This window comes from Gymnoscopelus braueri (genome assembly GCF_963280865.1).
Source record: "Gymnoscopelus braueri genome assembly, chromosome: 23".
Classification (NCBI taxonomy): Eukaryota; Metazoa; Chordata; class Actinopteri; order Myctophiformes; family Myctophidae; genus Gymnoscopelus; species Gymnoscopelus braueri.
Window position 1 is genome coordinate 18,686,768 of NC_137625.1, and position 17,241 is coordinate 18,704,008.

The following is a 17,241-nucleotide window of genomic DNA, read 5'->3' on the forward strand; positions in this document are numbered from 1 at the left end:
ATTACAACGCCAAAATACATTTTAGTCGACTAAATCAACAGTAGACTTAAATATGACTAAGACTAAATGTAATTGTATTCAAAAGACTATGACTAAAACTAAATCAATTGCTGACAAAATCAACACTGGGATTGAGATAGATTTTTGTTAGAGAGAGAGGCTTGGTGGACAGGCGCGTATCGTCATTGGGGCCAACTAGGCCATGGCCCGGTCTGTAAACCCAGCTTGTCCCAGGAAAAAACTAAAAATCAACATTAGTAGCCCCTCACCCTATTCTGTTGTAGCCGACCACAGAAAGTTGCCTTTGTTTTCAAGTGGGGCTCATTTGCATTCGGCCGAATTGTTAATGAGTGGCCATTAAAAAACAGTTTAGCCGGTTCTGGCCCGGTCAACGTTAGACTCCACCAAAGGCCACTGTTGGTGGATACACACCTTACAAACTGAACACGCGCGACTGCTTATTTTTCTTTCTAATTTGGATTTTTGGCATCCATAGGACCTCTAATATAGGGATTTTGATGATCCCAAGAAAAATAGTGGTCCAAAGTGTGGTTTTTTTCAATGTTTTATTATTATTATTATTATTGCTGGCTGGAACACCGCGAGATAAGTAACCGGAATAAGAACAATAAAAATGCCTTTCATCTACTTTAACTAAATCTATACTGTAAAACTACATTACAATTCAGCAATGGTAGTTAAGCTTGTAATGAACATGAAATAATACATTAAATTAAAAGAGAACTTCTCACCTTGGTGTGGAAGCTGTTGAAAATGGCGTCAGAGACTCATCTGTCAGTTGGACTGATGACAAATGTGTTTTGGTAATACAATGTGCATAAGTATCCAAACACTCTCCTCTAATGAAAATGATCCAACATGAATTATCTTTATTCCTCTATTGTCTTATACTCTGCTGCCTTAAGAGAGACTTGTTTCCTCACCACATCATCTGATCTAAAAGATGTGAATTAAGCTGTCCTCAGTTCACCCTAATTCTCGAGACTGTCTATAGGGTGCGTTCGGAAATTGCGCACCGGAGCGCACTCGCCTATTAGTTTGTATTGGCCAGTGCCCTCAGTGCTGTATTTCCGAACGCACCTCATAGGGTATCAAAGGCTGCAGCACCCTTTAGTGGACAGGGACATAAACAGACAGCTTAATTAAAAGCGTCTGCCATTTTGTTTTATAATGCAATTTCGGGTCATGGGTGGGAATGGCCGACTTTGAAGGATTTGCACTCAGTCGCCACCTTGCAGCCGCTCAACTAAATCTTACTATCCTTGCAGGTAGGACTTTCTGCAATTTCGGTGGAATAGATGATTTGGTGATACAATCATCTTAAGACCGGATGACCTAAGTGCCACCCTCAGGCCTAAACATAGCCCCTACGGAACCTCTCCCTCCGCTAAGTAGCTCCGAGATGAGGTCCCTCTTTAATTCCTGCCGGCTGCGGTTGACATTTTCGCACATTTTCCAGTTTTACATGTTTCTTACCCCTTTCTGCACATCGTATCCAAAAAGCAAAGCAATTGCGCCACTCTCTCAGATGTTTTAAGTTCTAGCGGAACATAACAGCTTCCAACGTGTTGAAGAAAGTATTTAATTTGCCTCGGTTTTCATCCGGTTACATGTTTTTAAGACATTGCGCAAGAGTTGCGCCCGTTGAGATAACATTACTGATTACCCTACTGGTCAAATGTTGAATTGCATCTTCTAATGCAAAATATTATGGAACCGGATGAAAACCGAGGCAAATTAAATACTTTCTTCAACTCGTTGGAAGCTGTTATGTTCCGCTAGAACTTAAAACATCTGAGAGAGTGGCGCAATTGCTTTGCTTTTTGGATACGATGTGCAGAAAGGGGTAAGAAACATGTAAAACTGGAAAATGTGCGAAAATGTCAACCGCAGCCGGAAGGAATTAAAGAGGGACCTCATCTCGGAGCTACTTAGCGGAGGGAGAGGTTCCGTAGGGGCTAGCCTAAACATTAACTTTGCACAGAAGATAGATTTCATTATCTAATTGCTGATTCCAGGAGGAACCCTAGCCTACTGGTTTTGGTGTTCCCATGCTCTTTCCTCCAACCATTGGCCAAAAATACCCACAAGATTTTAGACATTTCTGGTAATAACCTGCCCAGAATAGGGGCATCAGTTAAAATGTTTAAGGCAAAAGACCAGAAGTTACTAGTCAACCGTGTTCTGCAGGTTTTCTCCAACTAAACTCTGCCCCTAAAGATGACATGATGTTTATTATCAGAAAAAAATGAGGTTATGAGGGTTGTTATGGGGTCCTTGAAATAAAAATAAAAAGTTTTAGAACCACTGCTTTGCACTAATAACTTTGCACTAATAACCACAATATTGCACAAATAAGGCATGGGAAAGGCAATGTTCTGCTTGTAAGCACTTTTCATAGACAAAGGCAAAATCAAAGTGTTATTATGCCTTAAGGCATAGAATTTCAAAAGAAAATGTAATATTATGCACATTAATAAACTCTACAGTGTCAAAAGGAAAAAGAGCACACAACTGCTGTTCCAACAACTTTACGGAATTACGGCACAAAAACACAAGCAAACTGCAATGCTTTGACCTTGAGTTTCAGGTGACAATATTTACAATGACACATGACATGTTATCATCCAAGGCCGGCCCAGGGTTTTGGTTGCTCTAAACAAGGTTGTTTGTGGCCCCAGAACATTCCTTGTGCAACCACCAAATCACACATCCATAAGTGAATGAACGCATGCACGCACAGTGACACACACACACACACACACACACACACACACACACACACACACACACACCTAGTGATGTGCGGGTCGGGTTTTTTCATGACCCGCCCCGCCTCAACCCGCGACGGAACCCGACCCGCCTCAACCCGCCCCGCGAACCCATATATAAATCTATGGCTCAACCCGCCCCGCGACCCGCGGTGGGAATATATATGTATATTATATAGCGCTCTTTTAAGTACCAAAAGTCGCTTTAAATGTCTACAGCAGCACAACATTGTCATGGGCTAAATAAACAAGCATATTGTTCAAAATATATATATATACGGGTTACGGGTCGACCCGCTCATCACTAACACACACACACACACACACACACACACACACACACACACACACACACACACACACACACACACACACACACACACACACACACACACACACACACACACACGGCACACACACACACACACACACACACACACACACACACACACACACACACACACACACACACACACAATTAACCACTGAGTGATTTAAGGGCTGATGAAACCCTTTTAACTGCCGTACAGAAAACAGCAAAAACAACAGAAAGTCTTGTCTGAGAGATACAAATGCCATAGACCAGGGGTCTTTAATAGGGGGTCCGGGACCCCTAGGGGGTCCTCAGAGTAACTACAGGGGGCCCACCAAATCTTTGTGTGATGGGGAGAGTTGGTATAGAGGGAAAAAGAGCAAATCAAGTACAGAGCTAAAGGTCAAGTTGACTAAATAATGAAGGTTTAAAAGGTTAACCGTCTGAAAATGCACATGAATCCAATATATTAATAGAAAATATAATGTATGTCAAACAAGTCTATGAAGCTATCTATGAAATCTATGAAAAAGTTTAAACTGCAACACAATTTGATACAATATGTATTGGGGGTCCCCGCTTTATCTCTCTCTCTCAACCAATCAATCAATCAATCAATCAATCAATCAATCAATCAATCAATCAGTCCATCCATCCATCTATTAGAAAGCTGATATAATACTTGAGAGAAGTATAGCATGATTAATGGTATCAAATCTGCACTTAGTATGGAATAGTAAAAGATCAGGGCGACCTAGTGTTTATAGTTGAGCCACAGCACCCTCTGGTGGACACATTTGCTGACAGAGACAGAGCCTTATTTTGTACTCACCACCACCTTGCAGAGGCTCCAATAAAAATGACTTCCAAAGGCAAGTAGGTTAGTTTAGTAGATCAGTTGATTTTGGTAAACGACAATGGTGTAATATAACTAAGTACATTTACTCAAGTACTGTACAATTTTGAGGTATTTTTTTTTACTTTACTGGGGTATCTCAGAGGCAAATATTGTTCTTTTACTCCACTACAATTATTTGAAAACTTAAGTTACTAGTTACTTTGCAGATATAAATTATTTTATCATAAAACATACATTAACCACTTTAGCCCTATTTTTATACATAGGCTATTTGAAAATAGCCGATCTACAAGCTCACAACGCGGCGCATTGCGACGCGTTGTAGATCTGCTATTTTAGAGCTTGTAGATCTGCTATTTTCAGACATTTAATAGTACTTTTACTTTTGGTACTTTTGATAACAATACTTTTGCACTTTTACTCAAGTAACATTTTGAACACAGGTGGTATTGCTACTTTTACTTAAGTAAACATATCTGAGTAGGCCTACTTCTTCCACCACTGGTAAACGGTGGATGGAGTGACTCAGATCTCAGGGTTTATTCTTTAGATGTACTGTCAGTGACATCCTGTTGTTAAGTACAAACTAAAAACACCCAGCTTACACCCAGTTATCTATCTATACTTGTAACTCAAGACCCTTTTGTGGTCAATTTAAAACTCTTAGAAATGTATGACTTCATCATAAACTTTATGAAGTGTATGATGTGTGGTGTTTGTGAAAGGCTGTGTTTATGATGCCCTTTGTTGGTTACATCCTGTTGTTTTTATTAGAATTATGCAAAACACAACCAGCTGTTATCTATCAATTCCTGTGTAAATGATTCTGTTGTCATTACCCCTTTATGGTCAATTTGAAACTCTTTGAAACAATACTAATAATAGGAACAACACCACAGTATAGCTGTGATTTTCTTTTAACAAAACATGTATCCTTATTCATCATAGAGCAACATTGTAGTTTAAAAGCTTCAATGTCCTGCACTGTTTTGACAAAAATGATGGATCATCTGTCAAGTTGTGAATTCGTAACAAATACTGTGTCATTTAATTAAATGCAAACTCATTGTCAGAGAAAAAGCTATTCAATCTCAGCTAGATGTTGAACATACACAGTATTTAATGTGATATCCTTTTTTTTTTATTATCCCCGGACAATTCTGCTTGCAGTACAAACATCTAGTTCAGCTATATCAAAAGTACAGAAATGGCATACATACTATATATTGTAATAATCAATAAATAAGGAATCCTTTTAACCCTTTTCTAATCTCGGGTCCCTATGTTGACCATTTTAGGCAAAGGTTTTCAAAGATTGTTATTAATAATTAAGATTCTTATCCATTTTCACACACAAAAGTAGCCGATCTACAAGCTTCAATGTGTGACATGAGAAGGCGTTGTGAGGTTTTAGATCGCCTATACAACAAAGTGTATACAGGGCTTAAGTGGTGTATTCACCCGTTTCCTAGGCTGTGTGTTTTCCACTTCCTGTCGATTTCATTGGATATCATTGGTCATCTGACCAGTTTCATTGGATTTCATTGGATCAAATCGACAGGAAGTGGAAAACACACAGCCTAGGAAACAGGTGAATAGGTGTTGGTTCTTCTTACCTTGAATCTCAGCAGGTTTGGCAACCAGGGCAAAAGAAAAGTACAGAGAGAACTGCATGGTCCTGGGTTTCTGGGGAGAACACGCCACTATTTTGGGGAAGAATTGGGCCCTCATGTATTGGGGAGGAGAACAGTTTGTCTGTTGGATCTGAGAGGAAATTAAAATGTACAATGAGGAACATTGAACATAATGATCAGATACCCGATACCTCATACCTTCCATAAAGAATCTGCCTGGTAGGTAGATATACGCTATGAACCCCGGAGAGAAATTTGGTTGCAATGCAACGGCACAGAAAGAAAAACAAACAGTATCACAGTATGCAAAACAGGGCAACACATACATGAGAAAAAAAGTTCAAGCCTCTACTCCAAACCCAAACTTTGAGGTAATTATGACAAGAACTATCATCAAAAGGCAAACAGTAACAATCACACCTCTTAGGTTCAAGATTTTTATTGTTACAGCTTACATACAAGTACATAATAGTAAAATGTTTCGCTTTTGTTCCTCTGACTTTTTTTTGCAGCAGTAATAGCAGTATCAAAGCAATAAAGATAATGCATAAAAATAAATAAGAATAATAAAAGAATAGCAGCAGCAAAGGTGACAAACTTTGCATGTTGGTCACAAGCACACATTGACAGGTGTGTGCATTGTTCTTACTTCTAAGAAGTGAGGTGCCATATTGTGCAAGCCAGGTATGTGGTTAGAAGAACACACACTGCCTTTGCACACAGAGAGGCCATCTGGGAGGGTGGGGGAGGTTGATTAGCCTTCCCTAAAGTTTGTTATACTGGTCTGTCTGTTCATGAGCCCGATTGTCCGGGGAAGTTGCTTTTTATTCTGCCAGTGGCTCTGTGGCTACAGAACCAGGTGGTAGCATCTGGAAAAGGTCTTCGTTGGTTGGGATGGCTATAGGGTCTTTGAAATACAGATTAAAAATAACATCTAACATAAATAAATAACATGAGCCATTTGTTTTAAGGGAGCCAATGCAACAGCTATATTAAAACAACATCGAGCTATGTCGTCACCTGCTGTGGAAAACTGGCTTTGAGTTTCAGTTAATGTACAACAAATAAGGATGTAGAAACTCCCATAAATCTGCACATTGCCAAAATAATTGAATGATCATTAAATTATTAGTGCAGTCTTGTTTCGCTTTGAGAAAAAATTAAAAGCTTTATACTGTAACTGGCACTAAAAAAACAAGAGGATACTAACCCAATACCTGGATAACGTCACTGGTTACCTGTCAGTTTTAAAATGAACCCCAGTACCATTTATTGAGATCATGAAACGATTGATAGCCTTTATTGTTCATTTGTAGATGAACACATGCTCTGCAAGCATTATCATGGCCAAATTGGCCTGGCTTGACCTTAAACCTCTCTCTCCAGATAAAGTAGTTCATGTATTCAGCGTGGTTATTGTGCAGGTAAGTCAGTCTGTCTGCCAGCTCTTTTGGGGTGGCAAAGTCATCTACATGGATGAAAGAGTCTCCTGGGACATGATCCTCATAATTTCTTCTTGAAGTGCCCAGAACTACGGGTACTGTCCCCACTTGCATAGGATTGTATAATTTCTCTGTGATGTAGTCTTTGGAAATAGAGTTTTCAAAGGACAGGTAGAATTTACAGCTAGATATTACCTTAGAAAACTCTTCATGATTCAAATCATGCTCAAAGGCTTTCCCATAAGCCTCTATCTTGATGTGCTTTTTCAGCTCATTGTAGAACTGAACTCTTTTAGATTCTGGGTTCCAGTTACTCACAACCCAGCACAACAGTTTGTCCTTCACTGGCAGTTTGAAACTCTCATCCTCATGTGTCACTGGAGCTAGGTACCCATAAGGCACTGGGATATTTGAATCTAGTCGATAACTGCTTGTCAAATTGAACAAGTCATTGAGTTTAGGGATTTGAGGTGAATTTGCAGGCGACTCCATGTTAAACCACACCCACTTCTGAAACCAGGGACGGGGTTGTTGCGGCATGTTGTTCAGTTCCCAGTTGATGTCCCTGTGGTGGAACAGGACAGCATGTGCTTTGTTGTAAAGACTCCTGTCATCTGTCAGGTGACATCCTTTGATTTTGAATTCACTGCAACTGAGATCAAACGTTTCGCCAAATGGCCAGAACCAGATCAATATTAGTACATCATCCTCTGCATCTCCCTCTTTAAGTTGGATGGCCTTGGTGTGATTGTGATGTGGAATGATCTGCTTCTCTGAGGTACCGTTTGAGTTTAGGACCTGGGACATATTTCCTTCCATACTCAGAATGTTATGATAGGCATGTTCTTTTTGAGACACATTGTACATCGTGCTAAACGAGGTCAAGTTGAAGTCTGGTTTGCAGTACATGACAAAAGATCCTAGTGAACACAGAAGCGCCAGGCTGCTGATGATAGAGCGTTGTCGAGTCCACTGGTAGGATGAAGGAGTCATGATTAACCCTTTGAGGGAGAAGAGAAAGAGATAAATTCAACACAGAATCTTCTGACTCATGAGAAAGGTGCTGTCCGTTCCAGGCATTATACACTGGTGATCCAAAAGGACAACATTGTCTAAACATTAAATATATAATAATAAACTATTTATATAGCACCTTTCATGACATAAATGCAGCTCAAAGTGCTTTGCAGAGCAAAAAACACAAAACATTAAAAAATAAAACAATGGCAAAAAATGGCATAACAATAATGGCTAAAACAATACATAACCGGCAGTGAGGCAGTGAGCAAAACAGTGAAGACATGAATAACACAGAGATTTAGAAGAGAATATATCAACTAAAAGCAAGAGTGAATAAATATTTGAGCTGTGTTTAGAAATGTACAACTTGGGGCCCATTTATTGAAGCAATGGTGATTTTAGAGACAAGGTAAAAACATATCAAATATATTTTAGCATGACCTACTGTACATTTGGGGAGAAGACCCGTTACACCACACCATTTTACTAAAATAAATTACTTTCCACAGCATGAAAACAGATTTTCACCATAGCTTTGTATTAGTCCCAAATCATTGTCAAGACCAGCTATATTTATTGACTAATTGAGAATTGTTCCGCAAGGAAAACAATGCGGACATCACAGCCAACATTCACACAGCTTGTCCTACTATAAAACTACATTTCAATCCAGCAATGGTGATCAATTTGGTAAGGAATGTGATAAATCATAAATTAAATTAAAAAGGCGCTTTACCTGAAGTTGTTGAAAACACCATCAAAGACTCATCAGTCTCCTGGAATAAAATGTTCTTCACCAGAGAATAGCACATAGCCTACTGTAAACATTCAAACATGATTCTCAAATCCTAACAACAAATAAGTGGTGGTGTTGGCTGTAAGCAGTCACACCTGGCCTAAGTCTAACTAATTAGATTATGGGCTTGGTCTGACTGTTGTCCAGCCTACTGGAACTTCCTCTAGCCCATGAACCTCCTCCTGTATTTCCAGTTAGATCATCAAGGAGAGCATCGTGTCATGACAACTTGTTCAATCTGGGTCAGAAGTTCTGTTTGGCCATACAATAACTACTTTGTGAGTTTATATCCAACAAGGCATGACAAACAGCTGGATGTATATTTATGTAAAGCTCTGGAAATAAAATAAAAAAAACGTTGGTCCAAAACCCTGCTCTCGTCTGTCCCTGCTACCAAACCTGCTGCTGCAAAAACTGAAAATGTGTCTGTGGGGAAGAATTACTTCATGTAAAAAATTTATTAAACTCAACAACATCCAAAAACCACCACAACCATAGAGGTTAACATGTTATTATAAATTTCATAATGGTACCATAGTGCAGTATTTCACAAATGGGGTATGCAGGGCTACCACAGAAAGTGGAAAGTGTACATTGAATTCTTTTGAATATTTATTTACTCTATTTAAATCTTTTTCTCCCACACCTGTGGTATCTGGTATGTTAACCCTCATGTGCCATTTATTTTGTGCTGGATTTATCATTGTTCCTGTTGTTATGGTGATAAAGGTTTTGTCAGCTGTGTAAACATGTTTGCATTCTCAAATGTTGGGATCTGTCAAGAATCAACAATGGTTTATTTGTCACAATGGCTTATTACTTTTACTCATACAGGTACGTACATGTTCCGCAGATACTGTGCGGAACACAACAATGCAATATAAGAACAAAAGAATACAACATTAATAAGTAGCCTAATAATACTGGTTGCACTGAAGTAAAAACTAAAGATTAGATAAGAAATAAAGTCAACAGGTACATGGCAGGTATGATAAACCTCTTAAAGGGATATTTCACTTTCAAAAAAACTTTGGGTCATTTTATCGTCTACTCAGGCTTTTGTGAGCCCCCCAGACCGTTTTTAAGTTGCTTGATTCAGTATTTAGATATTTGATATTCATTTTATCAGACACGCCCCCTTCCTATACAAACCATTATAACTTCAAACTCCATTTTTAACATGTTAGATTCATCAAAAACACCCGTCCTTGGTTCTGGTGACTCACCCTGCCATCCTAATACGTGAGGGGGCCGTGTTTTTTCGATAACTTTTTTCATTTATGTTTTATCTATTTTTTGGAAAGTGGAAAAATTTAAATACAATAAAATAATTATATAAAATAAATGAAAAAAATAATCGAAAAAACACGGGCAGGGTGATTCACCAGAACCAAGGATGGGTGTTTTTGATGAATCTAGTTAAAAATTTTGTTTGAAGTTATTATGGGTTTGTATAGGAAGTGGGCGTGTCTGATAAAATGAATATCAAATATCTAAATAGTGAATCAAGCAACTTAAAAACTGTCTGGGGGACTGTTGAACAAGGCCTGCCTGAGGTGGTTTTTAACCATGTGAAATACAGTATTTGTTTTTTCTTTGTTTTACCTTTCCATGCTGCACAAACTGGTCTTTGAAAAAGCACTAAATAGCTGCTATTTATTTTATAGTATGGTACAACATTTACTAAATGATTTGATTAATGTATGATTTGAAATAGTCCAAATTTGCAAAGTAACTTGTAACTATAGATCATTGTAAAATAATAATTTGTAGTTAAAAGTATGAAAATAAGTTAAGTAAAAGTACTGCAAAAAATTACTTAAGTACAATACTTGAGTAAAAGTTCTTAGTTACTTTACACCAGACTTTCAACTCTCTCTGTGTATGTAAAAGGTGCAGCCTTCATTCCCCTCAAAGAAAACTGTCTGTAACATAAGTGCAAGATTCATCACTTCTCTTTTCCCACTATACAAAAAAAACATTTATTTATTTGTATTTATTTTTATGGAGGTACAGGTCAATAGCTTTACAAAACAGCATGTAAAAGTTACAGTAGTTTTAAAAGTCTTTTAACTATCTAAACCAGGGGTCTTCAACGTCAATACTTAGCAAACTTGACCTATGACTCTGTAGTCTTCTAATTTTTCTAATTTTTCCCATGTCTACACCAAACCTCTTTGCCGAAAATAGCAGATCTACAAGCTGTGAGCTTGTAGATTTCTCAATCAGTGGGATGATGGTGAATTTGCAGGTGACTCCATGTTTAACTACTTTTTGAGTTTATACCTAGGCATCGCAAGCAGCCTGATGTACAGTATGTTTCTGTAAAGCTCTGAAAATGAATGAGAACATTTGTCCAAAACCCTGCTGTATAACAAACCTGCTACATTGGTCCATTGGTGCCCACCTGAGGGTAGAGAAGCAGTGCAGCAACCGCCTGTGACTAGCAACCCTACCAAGGAGCCACCATTGCCACCCAGCTGCCGAGCTCCCCCCCAGCCCATCCTACTTGCCCCTGCAGCAGCTGAGGCCCAGATCCACCTCCACCACCCAGGACAGCAGCCCCACCCAGGATCCGCTCTCCAAAAGGGAATAGGAGGATGGAGTTGGCTGGTCACTGTGGGGAGGCCTCCGCCCGTCAGGACAGAAGCCCAAAAGTAAATAACTTCTGTAGCTTTTTATGTTGTATTTGAAGAACTAAATAAATATTAAATATTTAAAGAAGAATTGCAAAGAAAGATCTATATGACTGTATATGCCATACCATATTTGACTAGGAGGTTGTTGTTGTTTATTACAGTATAACCTGCAATGAAAACAATAATTTTAGACAGGCTTATTGGAGTGTATAAGAATAAAAGCGAAAGTCAGAGTAAAAATATAAAACATCACAACAAATATCAAACATGTATGACAAAGTTTCTTTTATTATTGATTGAATTTAGTATTGACAGGTGTGTGTGTGTGTGTGTGTGTGTGTGTGTGTGTGTGTGTGTGTGTGTGTGTGTGTGTGTGTGTGTGTGTGTGTGTGTGTGTGTGTGTGTGTGTTGAGGAAGAAAGGGGAGGGGGGCTTGGGAAAACAATATTAAATATGATGGTTGCATATATCAAATCCAGTGACTGCAGTTCTTGTGCAAATGAAAATAGCATCTAATAGCATCAGATTTTAAATATGCATGAAATGTATGGGAATGGAAATGTGCAGTCATATACAGTCATGAAGTGAGTGCAGTCAAATAGGACTGATATCGCCATCAAGTGGCAGCAAGCAGACCAGATGTTCAAAAATAGGTAACCCAGTGGTTCTCAGACATTTTCTTGTCAGGGACCCCCAGATTTATATGTATTTGGCCACGGACCCGCATCTGAAAAGATTTTGTGCTAAGGACCCCCAAACAAGATTTGTTTTGTTAACATTTTCCAAAAATATTCAATTTTTTTCACATTTTTGCAAGATGTTTTGAAAATAGCCTATGTATATATATGATACTGATTATATATAATATATGAAATACATTATTATATAATATATGAAATATTAACACATCTTGCTGGGGACCCCCTGGCACCCTGAGGGTTGCCGGACCCCACTTTGAGAACATCTGATGTAGCCAACAGTATATGGGTTTAAATGAGCAGACCCAGTGCACCAGGACTCAGATCCTATTTAGCACCCGATGGCCTGGCGGCTGGCTGTGGAATGCCTGCCTGACGGTAGCGGCTCAAATATCAAAATACTCAAATATCTTTTGACAGCAAAGAGCACCATAATTGTATAATCAAAGACAATATCCACGCTCTGTTGCATGTAATGGTCTCGATAGATGCATCCTAATTCCATACTGTTGTTTATAATAGTATCAAACTCAAGTAGTTATTGTATCACCAAACTGAACTTCTAATCCAGAAGAAACAAGTTGTCATGACTGATACTCTCCTTAGATGTGAGGATGGCTGATTTATCCTGTGGCCAGTCACACGCAACCCGAACCTCATTGCCAGTTTAATCTCCATCTCTCCAATAGAAAAACCTGGAACAGAATGTCAAAAGTGTCTAACTGGAAATAAAGGAAGTGCAGGGCAACAGGAAGTTCCAGTAGGCTGGACAGCATTCAGACTAGACTCACCATCCCATAATGTCATTAGTTTGAGTTAGGCCAGGTGTGACTGCTTACACCACCACCCACCCTACAACGTGATTAGCATTTCAGTCAGACAACTCTTGGATTGAATAAATATATTTATTGAGCATAAATATATAGAGCATAAGTATTTAAGCATATTTGGCGTCACGGCTCTGTCTCATTTCATTCATTCCCTGTAAGCAATAAATGATTTGCCAACTAGATTTGACAGGGAATGGAATGAAATAGACCCCCATAAGGGAGCCCACGGGTGGATGCTGGGGTGGAGGTTCGAGCACAAAAAACTTCATCGAGCAGAGCAGAGCACAAAGCAGCAGCAGAGCAGCAAGATGGCAGAGCAGCAGCAAGAAGAAAGAGCTGTGTGAGCAGGGAGGTTTGAATAGCCCGCCCCAATCAGATGGAGTGAGCTGAGCATGTGACTGATCAGCTGATCAGGAATTGGTGCTCCTTTGAGTAGTCTGCTTGAACTAGCTCTACAGGCTTTGCATCATTGTAAACACAGTTATTTGTTCTGAGGATTTGAAAAGCATGTTTGGATTTGCTGATCACTACGAAAGAATTCATTTAATTCCAGCTGACTGATGAGTCTTTGTGCTGTTTTCAACAACTTTCGTACCCAGGTAAGTCTGTCTTTTAATTTAATTAATTCATTAAGTACCATTGCTGTGTAGAGATGTAGTTTTATAGGATGGACAGGATGTGTGAATGTTGGATGTGATATCAGCATTGTTTTCCCTGCAGCACAATTCTAAATTGGTCAATAAATATAGCGGGTGATTCTTGACAATGAATTGGGACTAATATGAAAATATATTTTTATGCTGTGTATAGTAATGTATTTTAATAAAAAACATTTAAGGGACCTCTGCAAATATACAGTATAGGTGAAAGCAAACCACTGGATGACACATTCAATATATTTGACATGTTCTTACCGTGTCTATAAAATCACCATTGCATCAACAAATGGGCCCCAAGTTGGGTGTACAGAGCAGGTTAATTTGTTGTGGCTCCTTTCTACATATTGTGACTCTCAGCAGGGGTGGACAGTAACATAGTAGTGTTGATTTTGACACCAAATTTGTATCCAATTTTAGTCATAGTTTTTTTAATCAAATTCCATTTAGTTTTAGTCATATTTTAGTCATCTGAAATGTTTTACTGGTAGTCTAGTTTTAGTCGACTAAATATAAGATTATAGTCGACTAAATCTACAGATGATTTAGTCGACTAAAATGTATTTTGGTGGTGCCATGATGGCGTCGCAATGGCGGATTTTACACTTGGTTGCATGCTGAAAATAGCCGATCTACTGTACAAGCTCACAACGCGTCGCAACGTCTTTTAGTTCTACTGGATCTCTTCTCCACTAGTCCACTCCCTAACATTTTAGTCTAGTTTTTATTTGTTGACGAAATTGTCAATATATTCTTAGTTTTAGTCATCATAGCTTAGTTTTTATTTAGTTTTTATTTAGTTTTCGTCAGTGAAAAAAAGCAGTCGACGAACATTTTTCGTCATAGTTTTAGTCGACAAAATCAACACTGTAACATTTCTTTTAACTGAATGTCGATACAGAATTGTCCTTTTAGATAACCAGAGTATAATACCTGAATCAGATTCTGTATGAAATTAATCTCTTTCTGTTCTCTCTCAAAGGGTTAACCATGAGGTCCTACCGGTGGACCCGACGCTTTATCATCAGCAGCCTGGGGCTTCTGTGTTTACTAGGATCTCTTGTCATGTACAGCAAACCAGACTTCAACTTGACCCCGTTAAGCACATACAAGGTCTCTCAAAAAGAAGATGCCTATCATAACATTCTGAGTATGGGAAGAGATGTGTCCCAGGTCCTAAACCCAAGAGTCACAGAGGATGATCTACTAATATTGATGTGGTCGTGGCCATTTGGCTACAAATTTAATCTCAGTTGCAGTGAATTCAATATCAAAGGATGTCTTGTGACAGATGACAGGAGTCTTTACAACAAAGCACATGCTGTCCTGTTCGACCACAGGGACATCGCCTTGGAACCGAACAACATGCCGCAACAACCCCGTCCCTGGTTTCAGAAGTGGGTGTGGTTTAACATGGAGTCGCCTGCAAATTCACCTCAAATCCCTAAACTCAATGACTTGTTCAATTTGACAAGCAGTTATCGCCTAGATTCAAATGTCCCAGTGCCTTATGGGTACCTAGCTCCAGTGACACATGAGGATGAGAGTTTCAAACTGCCAGTGAAGGACAAACTGTTGTGCTGGGTTGTGAGTAACTGGAACCCAAAATATAAAAGAGTTAAGTTCTATACTGAACTGAAAAAGCACATCAAGATAGAAGCTTACGGGAAAGCCTTTAAGCATGATTTGAATCGTGAAGAGTTTTCTAAGGTAATATCTAGCTGTAAATTCTACCTGTCCTTTGAAAACTCTATTTCCAAAGACTACATCACAGAGAAATTATACAATCCTATGCAAGTGGGGACAGTACCCGTAGTTCTGGGCACTTCAAGAAGAAATTATGAGGATCATGTCCCAGGAGACTCTTTCATCCATGTAGATGACTTTGCCACCCCAAAGGAGCTGGCAGACAGACTGACTTACCTGCACAATAACCACGCTGAATACATGAACTACTTGAACTGGAGAGAGAGGTTTAAGGTCAAGCGTTGCCATCTTGGCCACGATCATGTTTGCAAAATATGTAAGCATCTACAAATGAACAAAGGCTGTCAAGCTGTTCATGATCTCAATAAGTGGTACTGGCCATAGGTTGCAACGACAACAGCAGGACTACCCAGCTTCACAACTGACCTACTGTACAATCTACAAAGTGTAACATCTGAACTTGAGAAAGAGATAAATTGATTCTTGGTTTGAGAATCCGCTATTTGTTTCATTGTGTTTATTTGTGTTTTCTTAAAGTTATGTTGTGTAACATTTATTTTAGTGGCCTTTTTTAGTGACTCTCTGGTACTGTAAGTGTCATTAGTGTTTGTCAAAAAGAAACGCTGCAGGGTCCTAGCACCTGCAGATATTTTGGAAATCAAAACAAAGTTGTCAGAAATAGTTTTAACTTTCACATGAATAAATAAACAAATGCATTTCCGGTGCCTATGTCGTGTTGCTGCAAGTGTCGGTGGCAGAAAATCATGAATACAAATTGCGTTTAATAGTATATAGGGACATTTATGGAACACATTTACTGTTTGATGATTATTCTGAAAAATACACCATGCTGTGAAATATTATATTACTTAAACAGACTTATTTCTTAATTGGTTCTACCAGCAATCCAATTTAGAGGCAAACGGATTACTTGATTATAGAAGTGGGCTAGGATTACACACACACACACACACACACACACGCACACACACACACTGTATCTGTCAGTCCTTGTACCTTTTATGCCTATATATGGAGATCGCTGATGTCATCAGTTTATGCCCATATATGATTCTGAAACTATGATTGAAACTCATGTAGGCCTACATTTTATTGAACTGGTGTTTCTGTTTGCAGACATTGATGAAAGACCATGACCAATATTCTCCATGTTATAGGCTGAGGCCCTATGCACAGCAGCCATATTGGAAAGAAATTGGACCCCCATAACTCTGAGTGTACAAATGGAACCAAACAGACCCGTAAGGTTCCATTTGTACACTCTCAGGGTTACACACTCGTAAGGGGCCATTTAAGGAACCCCCTCAAGGAACCATGAGGGTCCATGTACCCCACTTTGAGACCCACTGGTGTAGCAGAGTGTTTCCAGTGAGCCAACATGCACAATATCAGCACCCTGACTCTGTTTGACCAGAATGGAACAGAGCCTTAGTATCATTGGTAACACATGTGAAGGAAGTCAAGGTATATAGAAAGAAGGTACAGTCATTAAACTAATAGCAAAAAAAGGCAGTCAATCAGGCAAAACAGTGAGGACATGAATAACAACACAGAGATGTGTGTGTGTGTGTGTGTGTGTGTGTGTGTGTGTGTGTGTGTGTGTGTGTGTGTGTGTGTGTGTGTGTGTGTGTGTGTGTGTGTGTGTGTGTGTGTGTGCGTGCGTGCGTGCGTGCGTGCGTGCGTGCATGCGTGTGTGTCTGTGCGTGTGCGCGCGAGCATGTGTGTGCGTATAAATATACATATATATATACACACACACACACACACACACACACACACACACACACACACACACACACACACACACACAGGTATGTATTTCTTAAGTGGTTAAG

General features: G+C 39.2%; 2 protein-coding genes across 2 annotated transcripts; one reads left to right on the plus strand and one right to left on the minus strand.

Moving 5' to 3' along the window:
* Nucleotides 1-6,784: 6,784 nt before the first annotated feature.
* LOC308079575 (4-galactosyl-N-acetylglucosaminide 3-alpha-L-fucosyltransferase 9-like) lies at nucleotides 6,785-8,033 on the minus strand (the record flags this gene model as incomplete). Its single annotated transcript, XM_080421124.1, has 1 exon — nucleotides 6,785-8,033. The coding sequence occupies one exon, from the start codon at nucleotides 8,031-8,033 to the stop codon at nucleotides 6,846-6,848; it is 1,188 nt and encodes a 395-aa protein (XP_080277250.1). The 3' UTR covers nucleotides 6,785-6,845.
* A 6,635-nt stretch (nucleotides 8,034-14,668) lies between these two features.
* On the plus strand, nucleotides 14,669-15,769 carry LOC308079577 (4-galactosyl-N-acetylglucosaminide 3-alpha-L-fucosyltransferase 9-like; the record flags this gene model as incomplete). Its single annotated transcript, XM_080421125.1, has 1 exon — nucleotides 14,669-15,769. The coding sequence occupies one exon, from the start codon at nucleotides 14,669-14,671 to the stop codon at nucleotides 15,767-15,769; it is 1,101 nt and encodes a 366-aa protein (XP_080277251.1).
* Nucleotides 15,770-17,241: the final 1,472 nt, after the last annotated feature.